The sequence below is a fragment of the Nansenia antarctica genome (assembly GCF_963989245.1).
Source record: "Nansenia antarctica genome assembly, chromosome: 3".
Classification (NCBI taxonomy): Eukaryota; Metazoa; Chordata; class Actinopteri; order Argentiniformes; family Microstomatidae; genus Nansenia; species Nansenia antarctica.
Window position 1 is genome coordinate 39,082,417 of NC_137688.1, and position 26,549 is coordinate 39,108,965.

General features: G+C 41.4%; 3 protein-coding genes across 6 annotated transcripts in view; 1 reads left to right on the forward strand and 2 right to left on the reverse strand.

The window, feature by feature from the left end:
- LOC308154071 (zona pellucida-like domain-containing protein 1) overlaps positions 1-6,131 on the reverse strand; it is a gene marked incomplete at both ends in the record, with an annotated part of 12,615 nt that extends 6,484 nt beyond the window's left edge. Inside the window, 9 exons of the mRNA XM_080527250.1 lie at positions 872-892; positions 1,025-1,133; positions 1,617-1,785; positions 2,862-2,942; positions 3,249-3,346; positions 3,590-3,662; positions 3,986-4,170; positions 5,070-5,290; positions 6,035-6,131. Of these exons, the coding sequence (XP_080383376.1) occupies positions 872-892; positions 1,025-1,133; positions 1,617-1,785; positions 2,862-2,942; positions 3,249-3,346; positions 3,590-3,662; positions 3,986-4,170; positions 5,070-5,290; positions 6,035-6,131 (1,054 nt within the window). The remainder of the gene's footprint in view (positions 1-871; positions 893-1,024; positions 1,134-1,616; positions 1,786-2,861; positions 2,943-3,248; positions 3,347-3,589; positions 3,663-3,985; positions 4,171-5,069; positions 5,291-6,034) is intronic.
- Positions 6,132-9,568: 3,437 nt separating this feature from the next.
- zpld1b (zona pellucida-like domain containing 1b) lies at positions 9,569-14,269 on the reverse strand (the record flags this gene model as incomplete). The annotated part of the gene is made up of 10 exons (XM_080526057.1): positions 9,569-9,744; positions 10,068-10,097; positions 10,305-10,407; positions 10,525-10,696; positions 11,040-11,120; positions 12,013-12,110; positions 12,417-12,489; positions 12,988-13,169; positions 13,737-13,957; positions 14,164-14,269. 10 exons carry the CDS (start codon positions 14,267-14,269, stop codon positions 9,569-9,571), a joined length of 1,242 nt encoding a protein of 413 aa, XP_080382183.1.
- A 5,016-nt stretch (positions 14,270-19,285) lies between these two features.
- picalmb (phosphatidylinositol binding clathrin assembly protein b) overlaps positions 19,286-26,549 on the forward strand; it is a 30,913-nt gene continuing 23,649 nt past the window's right edge. For all 4 annotated transcript variants that reach the window (XM_080526050.1, XM_080526049.1, XM_080526051.1 and 1 more), the window contains exons 1-4: positions 19,286-19,742; positions 23,119-23,261; positions 25,998-26,073; positions 26,250-26,352. In XM_080526050.1, the coding sequence (XP_080382176.1) occupies positions 19,613-19,742; positions 23,119-23,261; positions 25,998-26,073; positions 26,250-26,352 (452 nt within the window). In that variant the 5' untranslated portion in view covers positions 19,286-19,612. The remainder of the gene's footprint in view (positions 19,743-23,118; positions 23,262-25,997; positions 26,074-26,249; positions 26,353-26,549) is intronic.

Genomic DNA, 26,549 nt, shown 5'->3' on the forward strand with positions numbered 1-26,549 from the left:
TCACTATCACCTAGGTCACCACTACTCCCCTCTACATAGATCATCATCATGTAAACCAACCATCTCAGCACTTGCATTGCAGCATATTGTCACACATTGACTGCATGCAAGGCAAAATATGTATCTCAAGTGATACAAAGAAACATAAATGGTGCCTAGATACATATAGTCAAGGTCGATTCTGTACAAGAGAGCATTATTTTCATACTTCTGCCAGTATGGAAATGTTACCCTGTCAAACTCATGTCAATATCCTGATGCCCAAAAAGGATGTTGGAAGTCTTTGGCATGGCTATCTTATCTGTTTGACTTTCCGGTAAAAGAACAAAGCTGTCAGTAGTGCAGCCACTCCAACCACAGTAAGAACAGCCACAGCGACTCCTAGGCCAACCGATGCACCTTGGTCCTCCCCATGGCCACTAGACAGCGCTGTGCACAAAGGGGAAAGGGGAGGAACGTGATATCGTGACGTTAGAATTATAAGGTTCTATTTCCATTTTTGTCAAAATTTAGTTTTTTACATAATCTGATCCATTAGGTGTTTATTAATACCTGTGTGGTGTTATTTTTAAAATGTTAAAATAAATTAAATTAAATTAAATTAAAATTGAGTTAGTAATTCATAAAATACAAAGGTTCCATCTCACAAAACATAATGGAATGTAAAAACTTTGACGCTCAATATCTCTGAACTACCCTAAACGGAGATAGAACCTTATCATTCTAAGCTCACGATATGATACATCAAACTCTATTGGGAATCTTGGGCAACTCTGACCTCTCTACTGGAAATATATGGTACAAGCTAAACAAATCACAGATCAGACATTAGTGCAGTTAAATATAGTATACAGAAGAAAAATAATCTTACCCTCTACTATGGTGGTAAAGGCTGAAAGACAGATATAATAGTAGTCACAAGATGATACAAATTTACATGTGAGCGTTGGAAATGGTAATGGTAAGAAATAGACTGTAGGCTATATGTGATGGTATATGTGAGAGAGAGAGAAAAGGGACATACAGCTATCCTCTGCTGTGGTCTTGATGGGTAATGAGGTGATGTAAGCTTGCTCTGAAACCCCTTCCTTGATGGTGGTCTCAGCACTCCTCCTCCTCCTCTTGTTGCATTGTTGCTGTGAGGTAAGATCATTCACATTTTAAAAAAGCCTTTATTGACACAAATCAACATACAATTACACAACTGTCACAGGACAGGACACATGAAACCCCAGAAAACGACAAAACCCCCAAATCTAAACAGATTATTCCAACACCAACTCCTCCTCCTAGAGAAATAATATAGAGAGAGAGAGAATATGACATTGAGCCTTGCATTATTATAACAGCCATACAATTCCTAAATAAACAGCTTATGCACCAAACCTCCTCCTATGTCCATAGCTTTCTGTACCTGATTTATCAATATTGTTTTGATTGGGACTGACATAATGACCTAATGTGAATTTGGGAGGAAAAGTATTGGAAATACTGTACCTTTAAATGCCTGCCCTGAGGTCCTATAGGCCAGGTTTTGGACTTTGAAGAACTTGAAGAACTTGAGAAATGTGAAGCCAGGTCTGTTTTGGGGTGAGCTTTGTGGTTGGAGGTCGTACCTTGAAGGTGCTGCAGGTGCTCCTCTCACAGAGACGGGTGATGCAGTGCAGGTAGTAGGTGGAGATGGTCTCGTTCTGTTGCTCGATGAAGCGGAATGCGGGGAAGTGGAACCGGGCCTTTTGGCTGTCGCCGTTCTCCAGAACGGTGGTCAGCGGAGCTATAAAGCACCTTTGAAAAAGAGGCGGACCTCACAAGTACATATTTGCACACCACACCGATACATACACAGTACACTGAACAAAAATATAAATGCAACACTTTTGTTTATGCAACAACAACAAAATGTCATGAGTTGAAAATCAAAGACCTAAGACTTTCTCTATATACGCAAAAGGCCTATTTCTCTAACATTCTGTTCTCAAATTGATTAAATCTGTGTTAGCGAGCACTTTTCCTTTGCCGAGATAATCCATCCACCTGACGGGTGTGGCATATCCAGATGCTGATTAAACAACATTGCACAGATGTGCCTTAGGCTGGTCACAATAAAAGGCCACTCTAACATGTGCAGTTTTATCACACAGCCCATTGCCAGAGACGCCGCAAGTTTTGAGGGAGCGTGCAATTGGCATGCTGACTCCAGGAATGTCCACCAGAGCTGTTGCCGGTGAATTGAATGTTCTTTTCTCTACCATAAGCTGTCTCCAAAGTCATTTCCAATTCCAATTCCAATTCTCGGAAACGCCTTTGGAGACGGCTTATGGTAGAGAAATGAACATTCAATTCACCGGCAACAGCTCTGGTGGACATTCCTGCCAATTGCACGCCCCCTCAACACTTGCTACATCTGTGGCATTGTGCTGTGTGATAAAACTGCACATTTTAGAGTGGCCTTTTATCTGTGCAATAATCATGCTGTCTAATGTCGAGAGAGAGAGAGAGAGAGAGAGAGAGAGAGAGAGAGAGAGAGAGAGAGAGAGAGAGAGAGAGAGAGAGAGAGAGAAAGAAAGAAAGAGAAAGACAGAAAGGACATAAAAGAAGAGAAGAATCTTCACTCATAGAGAAGAATTAGTTATGGTACAGCACACCTGTATTTGCTCTATGCATTAAAGAACAGCCTGGGTAAAAAGTTAGATGCTCATGTGTCACAGGGGAACTTCTGTCTGAACGTAACACATGAACAGAAAATGTGATCAAACTTTTTAGTTGAAAAAGTTTTGAATATATCACACAGTGCACCCACTTGATATGAAATGACCAACTTATACTTGATTGAAGTGTATTTGTTTTATTATTTGACTCACGAGATGAAGAGATTAAAGAATGTTGAGTTGTGGGGCAAGGATGAGACTGAAGCGTAGCATCGGTCCAGAAGCACATGGTATCTGTAGAGAAAGATTGTGGGCCCCAGAACTGAGTCAGAGACTCCAGGTCACAGGTAGAATCCTATTATAACACATGGGACATTCTAGAGTAGACAGACTCAGGTTCACACACACACACACACACACACACACACACACACACACACACACACACAGACATGGTCACACACACACACACACACACACACACACACACACGTATGCATGCATGCATGCATTTGCACACAGACTCACAACCACACACCTACACATCTACACACACACACACACACACACACACACACACACACACACACACACTCTTACTGGGACGTCAGGTTGGAAGCTTGAACCTGAACATAGATATTGGTCTTCAGCTCAACCCCCAGGGGTGGTATAATCAGGGGGCTGGTGTAGTCTACATCCTGGCAGAGGAAGAAGGGAAGACAGCAAATATGTTAACGGCAGCATTATAAAAGCACTTACTGGACACAAGATCAATTGTCTAGGTTTTCAGATGGTGGATCTTAGTATGTAGGGCATCATTACAGTGCTTTTGTAAGGTGCCTCCAGGTTGGCATTGTGTGTGAGACAGCCAGTCAGAGTAATGTGTTTATCTGAATTTGGGGAGGGCTGTTAGGAGTTAGGTGGCAGGTGTGTGTTCTTACCTCGTACAGAGCCATACTCAGTGTGCTGATGAAGCTTCCATTCTTGTCATTCAAAGCAATGGAGGCGGCTGAGCTGAAAAGTGGAAGAGCAGAAGATCAACAATAGTAATCAGATGTCCTGCATCGCTGTCTACTACTACTTTACTCTACTATTACTACTATTAAACATTTTGGATGTATTCGTTTTTTCATCCTTTATTTAACCAGGTAACTCTGGTAATATAACCAGAAAACTGTTTTTGTAGGGCGACCTGGCAAGAAAGGCAACCAGGTATGGGATCCAAACACTCAAAAACAACTGTATGGATGTCCAGCAGAGTCGATAGCGGAGCAGAGTAAGAGACTGTCAAAGCGATATGACACACATGTAGAGTAAATGTGAAGGTTTGTACTTACACGTCTACCTGGGTGTTGTTGATGAGATACTCCAGAGGGTAAGCGCAGGAGTAGAAGTACTTAAGCTCCTCATTGTAGGTTATTGTTCCGATGGTGGGGTCGAATGATCGGACCACCCCGCTTACGTTGACCGTTTGGATGTTGGAGAAGTCAGAGAATATCCCTGTGCCTGGTGCACTTGTGGTCTGGAAACACAGAAATGAAAAGATTAAGATATAATAACTTTGCTCAATAACTTGCTCAAGGGAACATGCAGCTCCCTCCTGAGGCGTGGATCGAGCCAGTGACCTTCTGATTGCTAGCCAGCCTCTCTAACCTCTAGGCTACCACCGCAACATGACAGCTGTGTGGACGGTGAAACATAGGAAACATGAAAACCTCAAGAGCGTGTTGGGGGTGGAACCTTGAGTCAAGATGTTGTTGTTGTTGTTGTTGTTGTTGATGAAAGATAGTGTTTACTAAGAGGGTAGCATGTTCTCTGTTTAAGGACCAAGTCACAGCAAACCAGTGTAACCGAAGGGGACTGAACCTGTCCCCTCCACTGAAGAGCTGTGCAAACTCTTGCCTAGGCATTAGCTCTGAGAGATATCATCTCACTGTGATCACTGAACCACCTCTGTTACTCCGACAGGGCTTTTCATCAACTTAGTTTTTCCAGAATGAAAGCTGTTATAGGACAGAAATGGAGCATGCCTAAACCCCCTCCTAGTACTAGGATTAGAGCTGGCGTTTGAAAGGGTTGCCGGAATTGTGGAACAAACTGAGGTGATGAGGAAATTCAGCTTCAACTCTGGAGGACAATGGACCTGGATTAAAAAAAAGGCTTCTTTATTGTTAAAACCAATGCGTTTAGCCTTCACCAAGTAATTTCTTTCAGGGTTGCTGGCATCACATCCAATGTGTCTACCACTGTCAATGTGCTCTTGAGCAAGGCACTAGCTACTCCAGATGCGTTGCGTTGGGCTCTGACCACTCTGTGTATATACATGTGCGGTAGGGCAAGCTATGTGTGTGTGGGGTATGCAGAAAGAAAATGTTTCGTTCACCTGTGATAATGGACAGTTAAGTATCTTATACTACTCACTAAGAACACACTCCCGCAGGCGCTGCCTTGGTTGATTGGGAAGCTGTATCTCAGCACTGGGGGTGTCACCTCAGTGTCCAGTGTCCCCTTACAGTCTGTGTTGTCCATGATGTGGTTCAGGATCAGCAGACTTTCATTGTATCCACTGTAGATGGCTGGACAGATGTGAATAGCCAGGTCTATGGAGGAGGTCCCGCAGACCACCGAAAGGTCGCTGTACTCTGACAAACGTAAGAGGATATGGTCGCTCAGTAAGACTGGAATGGATTCAAGTGTAGTCTGACATAGTGTGCTGTATGTAAGAATGCAACTGATCTAAATGTCCCTGCTTAAAAGCAATGAAGCCATTTCAAACATGCTCTTCACAACCTCTAAACACATCTTAAACCAACCTGAGAGATGTGATAAGATATGCTTGACTACATTTTATTCCAAAGCGACCTACAATCAATACATTTGACTAAGTAAGTGAATCGTCTATCCACTAGTCATAGCAGGAAAAGTAATCTATACTCAGGCCAGGGGCCATGACTAATTGTACTGTATTTTATTTTATTTCATCTTGTGAAATATTGTAAATTATTGTACTTGCACTATTGAATGCCTGTAGTATGCCTGGCTACTACCATCACTTTATTACTTTATTACTTTATTATTACTTATTTTACTTTACTTTATTATTGTGATTTTGTATCTTCATGATGCAATGTCAATGTTGAGGAACCAAAGCCAAAGAATTTTACTCTTGTGTACCTGTGTAATTGGGATGTAATAGAAGCTGATTCTTATGAATAAAGTTATTTTTTAGACTGTATATAAAAACATTAGCTTTCTACAGAGAGGGTTTTACATGGCACCAGAAGGGTTCTTCAATGGGTTTTCCAACAGGCAAACCCATTTTGGTTCTAGATACAGTAGAACCTTTTTTTCTTAGAGTGTGGTGCATGGTGCATGTTATACAGTACCTGGTCGTCTAGAGGATGTCCCACAGTCAGACAGGGTGAGGGCCTGGTGGCCCATGATGCACAGTGAAGTCAGGATGAGGAAGATGATTAAAGTCATCTTGCCAATCTGCCCTTCACAAATACACAGGTGTCAGTGTAGAGTACAGCTCAACATTTAAAAGTCCAAAGCAAGCATGTAAAATCCCATGTCAGATTAGGATGATATGTTATCAGCTGACTTCATGTTCCTGGATATGCTGGCTTGTTTAGTTGCTCATATCTTACCTCTCCAAGCTCTTAGTTGAATGATGCTAGTCCAGCAGTGGCTGTATGTTTATAAGGGAGATCTGGGATCTTTTTCTTTTTTTTTGCAATACCTTCTTGGGATTGGTCAGAAACAGGGTCATTGCCACTTAGGGGCTGCTTGTTTTTGTGAACAATTCAATTTTGTGGCCCATACCCGGAGGCACAAAACGAAACCTTACACAGTTACCTGCACCTTCAAAGTTACATGGACAACAATGTCAAGGGGTCTTTGTGACGTGAGATCCTGCATCCCTTTTCATGCTAATATGAAACTTAATAAAGTAAGTGCATGGTTAATGGTCTTTAGGGACTCCACTAGACAGACAACAACAAGGTGTTTTTCCTTCAAACAGTTCTGAGGTGACCTAGATGACCGTTACTTAATCAACCCATTTAGTAACATCAAAACAAGGCCCAGGTGGATACAATGATAAGCTTGGGAACAATTTAGAGTTATACAATTTAGATAATTTGTTTTATGATAGATAGATAAATATAATTTAAAATATCGGCAGAAAATGGCCTAATGAAATGAAGAAGCCTAAGTGGCTATGCGACAGACAGAGGGCTCAACAATTAAAATATTATTCTGGTGGTTGAGGGAAATTATTTCCATTGGGGTTATAGGATTCATCATAATGTTGACATACTGTTATGTAATTATCATGTAAAATAGGTAAATGAAATAAGTCAAATAAGTGCTGTTTAAAGGGGGCAATCCAGGATTGGTACAAACATTTTAGATTTTTAAATGATTAATATGGATTCTTGAAGAATGTAACTTATAAATGCCTCATGAGCTTAGTGCAACTGTCTCCCCCCAGCCTTTCCCCTATTTTTTTTTTTATAAGTTTGTTTTACTCAATTGTTTGTAAACAATTACATTGTAAACTGTACAGCTGTATAACATGGTTAAAACTATCATTTTGATCTCTCCTTGCATCCATAGTAAATGTATTTGAGACACAATTTACTTATTCACCTACTATATCTTGTGCTACTATAGTTCTGAATTTGAATTTGAAGTTATACCGACAGGATCAGCACGAAGGACAGCAGCTGTAACCTGATCTTGTCAGGTGAGCCACCTGGGAAGAAAAAAAACATTTTCTGGGATTATTGTCAAATAGGAGAACTGGGTGTTGCCCTTGCTCTATTGTCAGGCAGCACAAAACCATGGACCGGATTTCGGACACACCACCCACATTGTCACTGTCATGACGTGTATACATCACGTGTAAACATGCCAAGGGTCTTTCTCACTTCTTTTTCCAGGTCACTCCATAAAAATAAAAAAGCCTTAGACTTTGTACCTGGCAGTGGGAGTTGGCCTGCACCCAACCTCCCCCCCCCCCCCCGCACCACAACCCCCCCCCCCCCCCCCCCCCCCCTCAAGTTAATCGCTTTTCAAATACAGTAAATCGAGAGGCTGATGATTGCTAATTCTCTAGTCTCAGTCATCGATGGCCGTTGTGTACACTGAATATAACATATAATAGCTGCTGAAATCAGGGATTAGCGTGATAATGCGTCTTGATTGCAAGTGTGTAGCGTCAGGCCTGGATTAAGCCTACCATTGGACCCTGGGCTATACGTATCAATATCAATTATCAATGCAGCTATAATGGCAGGGCATACACCATCCGTCCATCGAGATATGATACACACATTAATGCAACAGCTCAAGCAAGAGTCCCTTCAAATTTGCGTCTTTCCATTGTGAATGAAGTTCAGACTCTATTTTCAGTCCAAACGCAGGAGTGATGGGCACCACACTGAGCAAATCAAGAGCCATCCGGCTTGCGCATGGGGAATCAGATTGAGGAGGTCAGCCTCTTGGACCAACTGCTCTCCCGGGCCCCTTGGCTTCGGCTCCAATTTCGAAAAGATGGCCACTTTGATTTAATTTATTGCTTGTTACTTTGATTCAATAATTTCTGTGAGTTGCACTCCCCCATTTCAAGACACAGCTCTCAAATGGTTCTTCACAATTTCTTGAGTCACTACCACTCAGTGTTACTCAGTTACTCAGGCTTAATGAATAATAATCAATATTGAAAGATGAACTACCAGAGTAGTTTTTAAAGCTTTAATTGAACAAAACAAAAACAACAACAACAATGCATGGTAGCATCTAACAACAATAATACATAATGTTCACAGACATTACACTGAGAAGAGGCAATTTCAGTAAATAGATGATTTTCTTTCCTTTGTAAACCTTACAGGGCCTCCTTTTGCTTTAACAAAACAGCACTAAACTGAGCAAAAATACCTAAAAACTATATCGTTTATATATATATATATATACCTAATACTCTACGGCCTGATTTCTATGGTACCTTGTCATAACAATGTTTTTGAGAAACAAATTATTATTCAACAGTGTTTAAGCAAACAGTGTGACAATGTATTGCGCACCATAACCATACATTACATTTTATGGTTATTTTGGGACAACTTTGCTCACTGTTTTGCTCAAGCAAAACGTGGCCCATAGTACAGTATGTAAAGGTCAATGTCCTTGAAATGTACATGCACTGAACTTCCTGAAAGACAGAAAGGCTAAAATCCTGACTTGCTATGTGTATAGTTAATCATTCAATCATGACAGTAGTAACTTTGCACAAACATTCAAGTTATATGGGTTATAAAAAGTCAGGATTTTGTCCACAATTAATACCAATGAGCATACTGTATAGTCATCCACCATGATCTTGAATATAAAAGGATGAATACAAAACGTCATTCTTCTCATTTGTAAGTACAATATAGTAGTCTACCTGGTCTCAGGTTAATATACGTAGGTATAAGTAGAGTAGAATCTGTGACATAGACATCAAATACTGTATGTACAACAAATAACGTTTTTGGGTGACAGGGTAGTTTGTAATTGATGACCCTTTATTTGTTTATCGTAACTGATCCTATAGTAATGGATGACAAAAAGTATGAGGTATTGAATGAAATGTGAGTCTGATTTGGGTCAGTTGTATAATTACACATTATACACATTAAAACTAAAACAACAAAAAAACACGGTACAATGATTTAAGGATAAAAACGAAGTAAAGCACAGGAAAAAATAACACACTGGTTCCTGGCACACAATTAACCACTTAGAATATCCATGCATGCTTACTGTAAGTATGTGTATGTACACGTGAGAGTTTGGCATGAGAGTGAGTGAGAGAGAGAGAGAGAGAGAGAGAGAGAGAGAGAGAGAGAGAGAGAGAGAGAGAGAGCAAGTCATTTAAAGCCAGGGTTCCAGGCTCCTGAGGGTGTGGCTGTAGGGAGGCGGGCTCTACGAAGGAGGCGGAGAGAAAGTACGAAGAAGGCCATACTGAATCCGCCCAGAATGACCACGCCCGAGAGCAGAGCGCTGGTCACTGGGTTCAATGGAAGAGAGGGGCCACTTGATGCAGCTGTGTTACAACACAAACAAACAAAAGCGTAAGAAGAGTCTTAAACAAACACAAACACCAACACATTGGCTAAAATGACAATAGATAATGGTTAAGACACATAGAGGAGAAGTAGAACATGTATGCATTAGCTTTTACTATCATCCCCTATATCGAGTCTCATATTATCTTTCAAAACCGGAATGTTGTCTTCTCATTGTGGATAAGGTTCATCCAGTACCTCAAGTGTGTAGATAAGACAAACATATCGTAACTTCTAAAGTTTCAAGACACTGCAGTGAACAGTGAACAGTGACAGAGAGAGAGAGAGAGAGAGAGCTTACCAAGTTGTGAGTTATTGGTTGGAGTTTCATCTACAAAGAAAAAAAAGATTTCCATAATCCATAGTTTTGTTTTGTTTTGTCAAAAATGTTACAGTCTACGGTTACATCCAGGTAATCACAATAATCCTATAACATTTTGACAAAACTAGGGTAAGCATGATAACATGATAAACTGAACCATAACATGATAAACTGAAACATCAGAATCAGACTCAGCAAAGGGGGGTCTATGCTTACCACTCCTGGTGATGATCGGTCCAGCAGTAATGACAGCGTTTCCAGAAGCTGGTTTGGACTCCATGCTCTCCTCTAGGTCCCTTCTACGTCGACGACCACAGATCTGCCAATCACATCAATACCACATTACACAGTGACCCTTCATGATTCAATGTTGATGGTGACTGAGTGGAATAGACGATTTGATGACGTGCTAAATGTGAGTCATAATGGCTCTTACCGGCATGAGCATAATGCAATCATCCTCTCGACACAGCTTGGTGACACAGTGCAGGAACACAATGGACATCTTCTGGTGTCTGTGTTTGACAAAACGGAACACCTCGAAGGCAAAGCGCCCCATCTGACTTTTCCCGTTCTCAAAAACGGTCGTCTGCGGGTCTTTGTAGCAACTGTTTGGAAAGAGAATCATGCACACACAAACATGCACACACACACGCACACATACGCACACGCACGCACACACACACACACACACACACACACACACACACACACACACACACATACAGACACACACACACACACACACACACACACACACACACACACACACACACACTGATTGGCACTGATATGATGTCTAGGCCTGTTTTAAATAGTCAATGAGAAAAATGCCCTACCATTCACCATGAGAACCTATTATGAGGACTTGTATGGTAAGTGGTTGGGTGAATAGGTAATGGGGCACTTTTGTGGTTTATCCAGGCATCATTTGGGAAAAAGCGAGATTACCCAAAGAAAAGGTCGTAGCGCAGTTCATCATTGGGATTCCCTGAGGGAGTGGTGTAACAGTAGTCCATCAAGATATTCCATCTACACAGAGACAAAATGAACTGTAAGGGCCTGATACAGGATAGAGATCTGACACAACACAATACAACAGGGCAGATCAGACATCTCAGCAATGGAACTACTGGCGCCTTCACACAGAGAACAGCTGAATGGGCATAAACCACAGAGGAGAGATACAACTGAATTGGCAGAGAGGAGAGGGGACGGTTCTTAGACACTGCACTGTATGACTATCTACCTGGTTCTTAGACACTGCACTGTATGACTATCTACCTGGTTCTTAGACTACTGTACTGTATGACTATCTACCTGGTTCTTAGACTACTGTACTGTATGACTATCTACCTGGTTCTTAGACTACTGTACTGTGTGACTGGATGACATTAAGTTGCATCTTATCTCACTTCTATATGAATTCTATGTCATTCAGGGTATGTAAGAGAAAGTCCTAGAAGACTTACATATAATATAAGAAATATAGTTACCATTACTAACCATTACAGTAACCATTACTGTAACTGGCTGGAATGAATCTGCTATGTTGAAAAACATCACATGTAAATATATTACATTTACATTTTTGACATTTAGCAGACGCCTTTATCCAAAGCGACTTGCAACAAGAATGTTTGCCTGAAGAGGAATGTGAAAGGCAACACAAACAATTAACTTCAAGTAGGCCTAGATCCAGCCATGTGCCCAAATACCATATTGAAGGAAATCACCTTTAAGAGCCACTAAGCACGTACAAAAAAAATACAGTGACCATACATACTTCTGATGGGCTAGCTACAGCTAGGTTATAGAGAGGGAGATAGTGGTAGTAGGGTTGGTAGCATAAATATCTAAATAAAATCATGTATAATGGTGAAACCTCAATAGAAAAGATATATTCAATATCATTATGTTATACCGTTTGTCAAGGTTTGTGGCTTTCACTGCAGCAAACACTCTGGTTTTCAAAGCCAGCCCTGCTACTGGAATAGAGAGCTGTTGGTTGTAGGTTGAGTCCTGTAAAAAATGATAGACAAGGCTGTGAATTAAAAACTTTCTTTAGGTAATTTTCTACTCTATTCTAATCGTAATGTCTTATCAAGTCTAACAGTGTACAGTATCTAGTATCATCTTTCTTTTACATACATACATACATACATCATATTCAATTTAACATACTTGGACACATACACATATCTCAGATGAGACATTCGAAATACTTCATTTGCAAAATCAACCAATTTGCAAGACCTATTTTGGTACTCTTGACTCTTATGCTGTAATAACAACACAATTTAAACAGAAAATTATAGGTTTACTTACGTTGTAGAGGATCATACTCAAAGTGCTCACAAATGTACCATTGTTGTCCTTCACAGATATTGCAGCAGAAGACCTTGAAAGAGTTGAATACTGTACATCGGTTTGTCTGATAAATGTATTATCTAAAAGGTACAGATTGTATGCCGTAACATATTCCTTTATACTATCATAATGGATACTATGCTTATTATACTGTACAGATATACAGATACAGAATGTGCCTATTACGAGTTGATAGACCATATTTAGTACCATGGCTCAGCTGAATACTAAGAACTCACACACACTCAACATTGCACTACTTGAACTCAGGTTTACGAAAATAGCATGGCTAGCGAAGTCTACACAAAATGTTAAGTTTGATTTCAATTTCCATGGTTCATATCCACTGTTCAAAAGATGCCAAATAATATTATTGTTTGATATATAATGTAATATCATTGTGTGATACCATATGAATACTACATGAACAAACAAACAATTCAGCTAAAAACACTGGACACATGTATTTTTTACTAGTGAATCAAGACTCCACACTAGGAAACAGAATTCATAGCAGGCAGGCACTTACGATGCCAACTCTGAGTTGTTGACCAAGTACTCGAGGGGATAGCTGCAGCTAAATTTGTACAGCAAGCCCGGCAGGTAGCTTATGACGGCTGGTGGGTCGGGGGTGTCGATGTACCCTGAGATATTCCCAATTTGAACCAGTGACATGTTCCCGTAAGCATTGGCCCCGAAGGCTGTGGTCACCTGTGAAGGGATACAACACCATCAAAACATCATCACAACAACAACAACATGTATATGTGTGTGTGTGTGTGTGTGTGCTTGCATGCATGTTTGTCTGTTTGTGTGTGTGTGTGTGTGTGTGTGTGTGTGTGTGTGTGTGTGTGTGTGTGCGTGTGTGCGTGTGTGTGTGTGTGCGTGTGTGCGTGTGTGCGTGTGTATGTGTGTGCTTGCATGCATGTTTGTCTGTTTGTGTGTGTGTGTGTGTGTGTGTGTGTGTGTGTGTGTGTGTGTGTGCGTGTGTGCGTGTGTGTGTGTGTGCGTGTGTGCGTGTGTGCGTGTGTATGTGTGTGCTTGCATGCATGTTTGTCTGTTTGTGTGTGTGTGTGTGTGTGTGTGTGTGTGTGTGTGTGTGTGTGTGTGTGTGTGCGTGTGTGCGTGTGTGTGTGTGTGTGCGTGTGTGCGTGTGTGTGTGTGTGTGTGTGTGTGCTTGCATGCATGTTTGTCTGTTTGTGTGTGTGTGTGTGTGTGTGTGTGTGTGCGTGTGTGTGTGCGTGTGTGCGTGTGTATATGTGTGTCTATGTTCCTCACCACCAGGTTGCTGCCGCAGGCCTCCAACGTGCTGAGGCTGATGCTGAACAGCACTGCCGTGGGGAACGTGTTGTTATTGATGAAGCCCCGACAGTGGGCATCGCCATGGCGACCGTTCAGCGCCAGGTCTGCATCGGTGTACCCGGAGAAGAGCACAGGGCAGAAGTTGATCTTCAGGGTCATGGTCTGAACCCCACAGTACACGCTAATGTCTCGTTCCGCTATACAGAGAGAGAGGGAGAGAGGGAAAGATAGGAAAAGAGAAAGAGAGTTAGGGAGGGAGGGAGGGAGAGAGGACAAAAAGGAAGAGAGGAGTAAACAGCAGCTGTTGCCTTCAGAGGTTACAAAACCAAAACACTAGAAGTGGAATATAACTGAGAAGAAATGATAGATACATAGATGATATTTATTCCTTTGACATCCTCACCAGGAAACCTGCTGTGGTAGTTGGCATCACAGTTGTATCCATTGAACTGTGGGAGGACTGAAGAGGTCCTACTCAACAACAGGAAGACGAAACACATTCGCTCCATCTTAGCACCTGGAGAGTTTCACACACGAGCACACACACACACACACACACACACACACACACACACACACACGCATACATGCACACACACGCACACAGACAGACAAACACATTGTCATCTTTATTCAGAATGTCAAAAATTCATCCCAATGCAATATCTAAAAGTGCTGCATCAATATTTCTGTCTACATTATACCTTCAATATGATTTTCAAAATGATACTTTCATCTAGACCTCCTCTTGCCTTTGTCCTCTTACTGCACCGTAAACCTATTTCGGTCCATTCTATTTGTCTCCCTCTACTGTAAACACCAATCCTTTAACCCAGTCCCTGTATCACTCTTACTCGTCTTCTCAAAATCCCTTATATTGTACATAGCACCCTTTTCCCCCATCTCTCTCTAGCCCCTCTAACCCTGGTCCCTTCTTTCTCTAACCCCTCTAGACCTAGTCCTCTCTCTTTACTCCTCTAGCCATAGTCCTCTCTCTTTACTCCTCTAGCCATAGTCCTCTGTCTCTCTAACCCATCTAGACCTGGTCTCTACTCTCTCTCTCTAACCCCTCTAGACCTGGTGCCATCTCTCTTTAACCCCTCTAGACCTGGTCCCATCTCTCTCTCTCTAACCTCTGGAGCCCTGATGCCTTGTCTCTTTAACCCCTCTAGACCTGGTCCCCATCTCTCTAACCCCTCTTACCCTGGTCTGTGGAGTAGACAGTCCAGCGCTGCTCCATGTGGTCTCGGCTGCAGCTAGCGACCGAATGGAGGGGTCAGCCTCTCCACACAGTGTGTGTGTACGTGAGAATGTGTGTGTGTGTGTGTGTGTGAGAGAGACTCATTATGCAAACACATTACACATGGGAAACTTCATCAGATGTGAATGGCCTGGACAAATCTTTTCACGGCGCCCCGAAACCTGAGTGGGAGCAGCGGGTTCCCACTCATCTCCCCTCGGCCTGATCTCCGTCTGTCATCCCACACAAATGGCCAACCTCAGCAGGGGGGCCAGGCCCAGGAATTAAGCTGTCATCAGGTCCTGAGGAGAGCGGGCCGCGGCCTACATTCACATGGACATAAAAGTCAGCTCGCGGTCTAATGCAGGGCTGCGTGTAGGTAATTGTGATGCATAAGGTACCACTTAGAGTGACGCAAATTCTGTGACTTATATACTGTGAACTTAACAAGCAGATTTCAGGACACTGATTTTATAAGCTTGGTTTTCAGTCTTCAGCATGATGTGGCATTGCTTGGCTGCTGCTCTATTTAATGAATACATATTTCAATATGTTCAATATAGTTACAGAAGGCCTATACATTGTAATAGTAGTTACAATTTCAAAAGTTGCACATAAACAAACAAAAAACGGTTCTTCATCTGTCCCTGTACAAGAACCTGTTGAAGAACTCTCTTGATGGAAAGGTTTCTTCATGACATAGAACAACCCCCTTTTGGACCCATTTTTCTATGTGGGGCCCGGGGAAATGTGTTGTCAGGTTTTGTATTCCTTATCTTTAGTTGCTGATCCACCGTTACATCCTTCATTTGATAGAGAGTGGAAACACAAAAAAGAAGTTGAAAATAAAAAAGTTGAACCCACTGCATCAACCCCCTGCATTTCTTTGTGTATAGGCTATCTGTGATTGTTGGGACAGTATTTTGTACAGTATTGTCCTTGTGCAATTAATGAATGCCATTTAGCTGACTATTTTATCCAAAGCGACTTACATTGCAGTGAGTGCATACATGTTGTATGGTCCCAGTGGGAATCGAACCCACAACCTAAGCATTGTTAGCGCAATGCTCTACCAACTCAGTCAATTTGGCTGTCCAGCTTTGTTTGTTTGTTTGTTTGTTTGTTTGTTTGTTTGTTTATGAACATGCCAGGGTATGTTTCCAAGATGTCTGCCTCCAGGTCAGTGCATCACTGTATTGAGAGAATCATGGCTGCCTCACGTGTCACTCTGTGCTAGATGGAAGCTAGGGCACGGCTAGGCACAAAGGCTCGAGCAGACAATTGCAGGCAATTCAGACTGAAATCATATATAAAGGGCTTACAAGCAGACAACTAGAAGTCAGAGCCTATAGGATCAGATGGCCATATACACAGGAAATGTATACGTGAAACCATTAGCACCAATCCCACCCTGCTAATGACCTACTTGGCAGACATTGTGTGACTCATTCAGTCACATGACTTTTCATAAGTTTGTTTTCAAGAGTGCACGTGAGTTTTTGAGTGCATGTGAGTTTTTGAGTGCACGTGAGTTTTGGGTGACAGTACTGTGAGTGAGTGTATTTTTTTACTAATTTAGAAATTGTAAAATTGAAAATTGACTTTTTCATTTTAAATGTATCGGTCTAAAATGTATTTCACTTTTATAATAAAACTGTATGTATGCTCGAAAGATCCATCGAACATACAAATAACAATATTTGAGTACTAGGGTGAAAGGTTAAGTGCTAAGTGACATTCTGCCATGATCTGACACTGTACTATAGTCCCACTATGTCAACCTCTTGGGCTTAATGTGAAAGAGGTCCCTCTAGTCTAGAGAATGTCCGTGTGTTAGTGTCAGTATCAGACCTGCAACAACACTGAAGGTAAACTGTTACATCTACCATATATTACTGTCTCAGATTAACCTCCAAAACAGCCAACCTCACAGACATGAGAGAGGACTATGGCTAGAGGAGTTAAAGAGAGAGGACTAGGGCTAGAGGGGTTAGAGAGAGAGAGTAGAGACCAGGTCTAGATGGGTTAGAGAGACAGAGGACTATGGCTAGAGGAGTAAAGAGAGAGGACTATGGTTAGAGGGGTTAGAGAGAGAGGTAAATCATACAATCTCTGTTCCATCGGTAAACCCGTGAGAGTTTGGATGTAATTTGACTGTCCTGCTTGAACATGAGCTTGGAAATCAATCCCTCATCTTCAGTGAGTAATGTTTCAAAAAGCCATAAACCTCCTTAATAGGTGGTACGTTACAAAGATAGGACTCACATTGATGGATAAAACATTCAGAAAATAAGACCAGGAGAAAGCACCCCAGAAACAATCAAATTCTCCTGGGACTTGATTGTGGCCCAAATTTCAGACAATACATTATTACTTACATTTTCTTTTTGAAAAAATAAATTAAAACTATGCCATTGCATGTAAAGCTGAGCATTTCTATTGGCCTTTGCAGGAGTCTTTGAGAAGGGGCTTTTGTTGGGTGAGAACCCACCTGATAGGTAGGAGAGAAAAATAATGTGATGTATTGTTTATACATGTAACACAACCCTTTATAGTGTAGTGTAGAGAATAAGGTGCCCAGCATAAAAGAGCCTTCTTTTTCATAACCATGTCCTTGACAAAAATAGTGCCAATGAGTTTCATAAACACTAGTCATGGAGACTGGATAGGGCTGGATAAGGAGTAATGCACTACATTAAGGCTGAATAAGATAAGGGTCATAAGGGACTTGATATGTGCTTGCAAGAATCAATATTACACTAATACATTTTAGAAGTCAAAAAGACTGCTTGAATTGTATGTTGTGGTTAATCATAAGTTTATATCTCCTGCAAGGCAGTTTCCATACAAATGTAACTTATTCGCTCACCTGTTCCCCTACCCAATAAACTATAACACAATATAACAACAACAACAACAACAACAACAACAACACCACCCTCACCGCCACCCCCACCACCACCTCCACCCCCACCCCGACCGCCACCCCCACCTCCACCGCCACCCCCACCACCACCTCCACCGCCACCCCGACCGCCACCCCCACCTCCACCGCCACCCCCACCACCACCTCCACCGCCACCCCGACCGCCATCCCCACCATCCCCACCATCACCATCACCATCACCACCATCACCATCACCATCACCATCACCATCACCACCACCAACAACAACAACAACAACAACTAAAATAAACTTGACCATAAGCTGTGTTTTGTAAGTAATTTCCATTAATAAAAAATATATTCTAAAAAGAAAACACATTGAGAAAGGGGACATATGACTACTATTCTACAGTAGCTGTATGGCACTGTATTACCTGATTCATGTGTGTTCAATATGGAACACCACCTTATTTGTTGAGGGTTCTGTGACACCATGCTGCCCCCATGTGTTTGCTAGCCGCCATAGCGCCCTACATCAGCTCAATAACTTCAAACTTGATTCAAAAATGACCTTTCACCGCTAACAGATTAGACAGTATTTTAGAGCATTTGGTTAAACGTTAAATATACAACACAGACCTAATTATAAAGGGACATGCCGTAAAATGATAAAGGCATTCTTACGCATGATTTAAGATTAGTCATTCTAGTAATCTGGTAGGAAAATTATAGTCTGGACTATTGTGTGCAAAGTAGATGAAGATTTTGGAAGAATTGAATGGGTTTAAAGTAGTGGCCAGAATATCTTTGACATACAATCGTTGACATTAGATATCTTATAGCCTAACACTCTATATTTGACATATAGGTTACAGTGCTAATAACATTGTAGTAACCATATTGTATATGCAAATGTACTCCTGAAACACTTGATTGTTCTTACTTTACATGTTACAGTTCAATAGACCTAGGCTTTCCTTCAAAGGCCTCTACTATAATCTATAACGGTCTTGACTAGGCCTACAATATGACATTTGTGAAGAAAAATATGCTTTATATAGTTATATAGTTTATGACATCTAATAGGCCTGCAGTGATTAAGGATATGTATGGGGTTAGGTTATAATGTATTTCCCATCTCGACCACGATCAATAAAGAAACCTAAACTTAAATCATATGGATTATGGATGGCACAATCTGACTCCAGATCGTCATGCCACTCCCGTCACGTCATCACACATCCTAACCTTTCTGAGAACATAGCAAGGCCCGCCATTTCCCTGAATGCCTGTAGTGCTTTAAACCCAGCAGGAGTGGCGGAGCGGAGACAGGAGACACACACAGAGGGATCCAGTGTGAGAGATCGGGATGAGAGATAGGCAGAGACGCGGGACGAATGAGTCAGCGAGAGGACCCTCCACCAAATCTACAACCGCAACTTTATCGATGAAATGAGTTCGATCAAAGGCTTTATTTGAGTCAACATTGGACTAAATAACCAAGCTTTGGGATACGTTGTTTTACATTTTTGTTATATCATTTCTCTTCCGCCTGGGTCGCCCGGTCTTCGTTTTTGCTTCAGTTTCTCCTTTTTTCTTTATTTGATCATAGGTGGTGGACAAGGGGGGTCGTCCACGGAGATTATTTATTTCCAATTCATTCTTTTTGAACTGCATTAGGTGTGTTGTGTATTTTCAAATTCTTTGTTGCATCAATAAACGAAGATGTCGGGGCAGAGCATTACGGACAGGATCACTGCAGCCCAGCACAGTGTCACTGGGTCCGCCGTGTCGAAAACAGTATGCAAGGCCACCACACATGAAATCATGGGTCCGAAAAAGAAACATTTGGATTGTAAGTATCGTCATTATGAAGGGGCTTATGGCCATGATGTGTCATGCTCTCAATGAAACCAGTCAGAGCTGCATTTGTTGAGTTATGGCGACGGTGATACAGGCCTAAAGCCTGCATGGGTACAATGTTATCGTCATAGTGTCTGTCACAAATAGATCAAGGTACACCGTTGTACGAAAACTATGTATACAATGAGAATGCCATTTCCCAAAACACCGATTTCACTGGACGATCACAATCAGTGTCCCGTTATTTCAGGTTCAGTTCATGTGATCATCATCAGTTGCTGTCAAAGTAGCCTGTTCTCTCTAGCCGTAGCCTGTACAGTTTCATTCATTCTGCATAGCCCCCTCCTGAACAGCTAGGTTAGTTGGGATACAATTATCAGTCATATGTTCTTCTCGACACAGTTTAGGAGGTTTATTATATTAAGGACATAACAGCTAGTTTGAGCAGCTATTTTCAAAGTAGGCCGAGAGGAAGTTACTGGAAGAGAATATTTAGTCACATCCAGGCAACTTAACAGTGGTAGGCTAGAGTAGAGGTGGACGTCTGCCATTGTTTAAGGGCCCACATTTCCAGCTTGTAACTAGAGAAGGCTACAGACTATTATTAACCTGGTTAAAGGAGAAAATGAGATACAAATGATCTGCCTCTTCTGGTTTTAGGCTATGTCTTTGAATGTGATTCTGTTCTTAACCCATACCAAAACATAATACGATTGGTCAGTAGCTACATATTGAAAGTTAGGTCTGTCACTTTGATATATCGCTCAGTCCAAAAAATTGTAATTTGCAAATAGAACACCTGTCTGGAGCTATGTAAATGACTTGTCTGTCTCTGTAGCCAAACTCCTGGTGTTTTGCCAGTGGAGTAGAGAGACAGTGCTTTGGTAGAGACTAGAGAGAGAAAGCTCTATTTCTAGCCAGAGCCAGACCCATGGAGGAGTTTCCTCCCTACTCAGGGCATCCAGCAGACTGCTATATATACCCTAATGTCTGTGTCAGGCCTTTAAGCAATGTGTGACCATCCTCATACATACATAGTACATACCCTGAGTCCTGGTCAGCAAGCAGTAGTGCACCTGTGGTTGCAAAAGTAACAGCAGTGGAGGATATCCTTTCACACTTCAACTAGTTGTGATCATAGAGATGTTCTCCATGGTTGTGATGGCGTGCTCAAGTATGAGGCATGTGTGCTGCAAGAGACGGTCATGCATCAATAGCTTTTAAATGGTTTCCATTCAAATGTCAATGTTACTAATCTAGGTGGATGATGCTAAGCTAGGCCTACAGTATCTATGAGGCTGCTGGTGCAAAGTCAAACCAGAGCCATAAACACTCTATACAAAGATTGGCAAACTATTATCCATCTGGGCACCGGACAGTCAGACTTGTTCAACATTGTTGTTTAACATTCTAAGTCACATTCTAATTTGAATGCAATGGTCATGGAACTAGTGATCCCGACCTGGTGCCCATGATAATGACCATGGCTCTGATGTAGAACCCCAGGTGAAGCTATTGGGCCTACATGTGTTGCTGCTTTGCCTACAGTAAATCCAATCTGCATAAATTCACATGCAGAACAATATACAAAATGTATAACCCTAGGCTGAAAGTGACCATTAAGTACATCCTTTGGCCTGTGCTTCAGTTAGAATTCAATCAGTCAGCCTGTTGTTGCATACCTGTTTAGCTTAGTAGTCCAACTCTTCTGAGGTAACTAGGCCTAGGCTACATGTAGGAGCGATGATCTATCTAACAGGATGAGTGAGAGTTGGCAGAGTGCGGGAGTCTGTTGGCCCAAAACACAACCAGCTATCCAATGTGACTTAGACTCGAACAGAGAGGCCTATATAATGAGCTGTGAAAATAATGCTGACATGTCTAATATAATATAGGAAGCTTTTACGGTTTTGGGATATCTGAAATTAAAGTGTGGCTGAGTACTTAAACTGGAACTGTGGCCACAACTGAGATTGCATACTGTATACATACACCAACTTTCATCAGAGATCGCAACACAATTACACATCAAATGTTTCTCGCTACACTCTTACCGTGCTTACCGTGTTGCACAGTAACAGAATCATTCCCTATTAGCATGAACTAAGGCGTAATTTGAACAGGCTGTCTATAATATAACATTGCTGTCAGCCTCTCTTTCTAGTCTCCAATCTACAGTCTTCCCAGGGTAATTCAGCCAGCCATGCTAACTGCTGCTGCCGCCCTGGAAGGTTATGCTGTCCTACTTAGAATCCCCTCCTTTGAAAACACGGAAATATAGGCCAGAAAGCCAGGCTTGGTTACACTGTCAATCTGTTCATCACTCTAAATGGTAGTGCCATTAGTGCCAATACACTGAGCAGGTTGACTTCCGTTGCCCTGCTATAAAGCTCACGTTAACACGAAAGTAACTCTCCTGATGCATGAGTTAATTCACTAGTATTTGGAGACTGCACTGAGTTGATTACATCAATCTTTAAAGGGTTAGGTAAATTACTAAATGTGTTTCCTTACCTTGAAGTGTGTCCCTTACGTTGAAGTATGTCCATGTCTATTGACTGCTTTCAGGGTAAGGAAGCAAACATGTCATTTTGTAACTACCCTTTTACATACTGGCCCAGCATATCTATGCCAATCCACATGCATTAAACCTTGGCATATGGATAAACCAATCTAGAGTATGATTTTCAATTTAAACAGTGATTTCACTCATAAAAGGCATGGGCCTGGTATAGTAAACTTGTAGCTGGTAATAAACACAACCTTTGGTTGAAAAAACAGATAACAGAACAAGTTATTAAACTTAAGGTCTCCATTGAAGTGCAGCACTAGCTTGCTGACTTGGTGTACCATTTTGAACATGAGTTTAAATAGAGGAGTGCTTTAGGTTTACAATAGCTCAGGACCAGTAGGGAGAGGTGGTTGTAGACTTACCAATGATTTGACAGTGTTTGAAAAACATTGTTCCATTTAGGTTTGGGAATTATTCATTTAGTTTTATTTAACTTACTTTGACCCTCTTGAGGATCAGCAGTGCAAAGAATAGAGGAGGCAGTAGTCTGTAGTAGCATAGTAATTAAGTGTCTTGAGTGTTAGTCAGGCAATTAGACAGACCTTGAATTAAAGCTAATTGAATGGAATTGCAGCTTAGGGCATAGTGCCTGTGTCCTTGTTTACTCTGATATTTGAACATTTTCATAGGAAATTACTCACCCAGTAGTTAAAGGAGAATTGTGCTCTGTATCATCAGTTATTTCATACTCTACTTGCCATAAGTCACTTATTGACTAGATATGAGTTGAAGTCTCCACCATGGGCCTCTTAGATAGTGATGTACTCCTAAATGTGGCCTGTCTCTTTTCCCTCAGATTTGATCCACTGCACAAATGAGATGAATGTGAACATTCCCCAGCTGGCTGACTCACTGTTTGAGAGGACCACCAACACGAGCTGGGTGGTGGTCTTCAAGTCACTCATCACCACACACCACCTCATGGTCTACGGCAACGAGGTGAGCTACAGTGTACTGTGTGTGTTACAGGGTTGTCCTTGTCCACACCAGGCAGGATTCAAACCCATGTAACATGGCACCTCGAATAGAGATGCTCCGATCAGGGTTTTTGGTGCCGATCACCGATCACCGATCACTGGAACCAGTGATCTGCCGATCCGATATCACCGATCACAGCGTCGAAAATGGCAATTGAAGCTTTTTTTATTATTGTTCTTCTTTCCTAGCACCAGGGGAGCCACCCCTCCTAAATTTCGTTGTTTGGTACCTGTACTATAGCAATGACAATAAAGACCATTCATTCATTCATTCATTCTATTTATTGTGTAGCATTAATTATGTTTTTAATTATTCTTAACACCATTGATATTGTATATTAAGTATTCAAATGAAATTAGGAGATGAGAAAGTATCATGAATTGACAACCATCTGTTTTATTGAATTCACAACCACCTGTAGCTTACTTCAGGAACATACAAATCATAATAAGTAAAATGTGAAAATAAAAATCATAATAAATAAAATGTACACTGTCACATCAAATGTGCAACATTCCACTGGAATGAGAGGAACTAGGGGCTCTTAGAGAACTTGGAGCTTATACTGTAGCTTTCCTGAGGAACAATAAACAATAAACATTTCCTGAGGAAATCCACTCGAACTCCAAATGTCAGTCGTGAAGCTGATTGACGCGATGTTGTCCTTCACTAGGCTCCCGATGTATGTGTAGACAGTGTTATATAATTCCGGCAGGCAAACATCAGTGAAATATTTTCGCCCCGGCAGCGTATAGCGTGGATCCAGGCAGGAAACAAGGCGTTTGAACCCGGCGTCTTCCACAACAGACAGGGGCTGCTGATCAAGGCATATGAATTCTATTACTTTCGCATTTATTTCCTTTCGTTTCTTGTGGTCGTTGCCGTATGGTTGCTGTCGTTGCAATGTCTCGGTAACAGTAAGCTGAGTGAGTGGTGTCGAACGTTCTTTCGACGACTCTTTCTCTCTGGCCTTAGTGCTCGCCAATGTATTAAACTCGTTATATTCCTTCGTGTGACAAGCCTTCAAATGCCGTATTATATTCGTTGTATTGAAAGACCTTGCGTGCGTTCCTCCCCGAGGTATTTCTTTTGAACAGGCATTACAAACGGCATATTTGTTGTCTCTTTCCGACACGGTGTAATATTTCCAGACAGGCGACGCCATTTTTTTTTCTTTTTGTTGTAAACTGATCGGTCGGGTTTGATCGGCCGTTTTGAGAACTCCGATCAAAACCGATCAAGGCCATATCGGCCGATACCGATCAGCGCCGATCAGATCGGAGCATCACTAACCTCGAACTTAGAAGCTAGCGTACTAACCATTACTCTACCAAAACCATGGCTTTGGCTGCACAACGGTGACACCACTTCAGGTCTTGGGAAGGCTACGTCACAGCATGATGCTAACTCATCCAAGTGCAGAGCCATAGATAATTAGGGATGCTCCGATTTATCGGCCACCGATTTAAATCGGCCGATTTCACTCCAAATGACTCGATCGGTGATCGGCAAAAATGGCCGATCGCAAAAACCGATCTTTTTTTTTTTTTTTTTTTCTTTCCTGGGGAAGACAGATAACTGAACAGAAAACATAGGAGAACGTAACAGTATGTAAACCATGAAGGCCACGTTTATGATGTCTTTTATACAGCCATATCGACTGACTTGGGCTTCAGGCCCTAACTGGGTGATAGGCCAGACCTTTACTATGCCATAAAAATGGGTCTGCGTTTGCTTGGTGCCTAATGGATCAAAACTTTTGTCTAAAAAGCAAAAAATATTTAGGCTATCCAGTCAGTTATGTATTTAAAAAAAAATCGGTATCGGTATCGGTTGATCTTGAGGAAACAAATCGGTGATCGGTATCGGCCCCAAAAATCCAGATCGGAGCATCCCTATAGATAATCTGCCATCTTTGCACCAAACGTTCGATGATGATAACACTCTAATTTGCTATTCTAACTAAGATAAATCAACATGAAACTTAAGGTGCCAACATGCCACCTGTGACAATTCAAAATCTCAAACAGAGTTTGCCAAACTATATATATGTATGGCGTCGGTTGTATATCTAATATAAGGGGAGGAGTAGCCGTGGCAAATTTGGCTATAATAAGAATAAGAATAACTATATGTATCTATGGGGTCGGTTATATATCTAAACTATATATATCTATGGCGTTGGTTAAGTGTACCACTCATCGCATGGGCTTTTCAAGCAGTGGTGACAGCAGCTGGTGAAACCGGGAACAAGTCGGCAAGCAACCAAATGTTCTGACTTTTATTCTGAAAAATGTAAATAAATGTTGACGTTGAAAATCAATGACACACTCGCTAATCAAAACATTGCAATGCAATGGATTCGGTGAGTAATCCCCACTACCCTACACTAACTAGGTAGTAATAAAGATTACTCACCGAATCCATTGCATTGCAATATTTTGGCTTGACTAGCGAGTGTGTCATTAATTTTTGACAACGCTGAAATGTATTTACATTTTTCAGATTAAAAGTCTGAATTGGTTGGCAACTTATTCCCGGTTTAACCAACTGCTGTCACATATATCTATGACGTTGGTTAAACACACCAATCATTGCATGGGCTTTTCAAACAATGGTGTAGCTCATACAAACCTGCATAGAGTAAGGAAAATTGCTAAATTGATAAAACTATCTTTCTGTCTTTCTCCCATGCAGCGTTTTGTCCAGTACTTGGCTTCAAGGAACACATTATTCAACCTCAGTAATTTTTTGGACAAAAGTGGGTTACAAGGTAAATTAGGAGATGCTGTCTTTCAACTGTTTTTCAAATACTTACAATTGGAAATTCTAGCACATTTATTTAACAAAGACTGCATGCTTTTCATAAAGAATGTCACTTTAATTGTAAGATATAGGCTACAAGTGATTTGTCAATAATTCTCATATGATGCTGTTTTTATTTTTCAGGCTACGATATGTCCACATTTATCCGGAGGTACAGTCGATATCTGAATGAAAAGGCTGTGTCTTACAGACAGGTCGCTTTTGACTTCACTAAAGTAAAGCGGGGGTAAGGAGTTCAAGCATATCACTAACTACTAATACTCTCACTAATGCTCTACTTACCCATATTGTAAAGAAAATTAAATAATCACAGTCATATTGCTTCAATATGGGGAATGTGTTAACATGCAGCATAGAGTGACATGCTGCACAATCAATACATTTGACTAAGTAAGTGCATCATCTATCCACCAGTCATAGCAG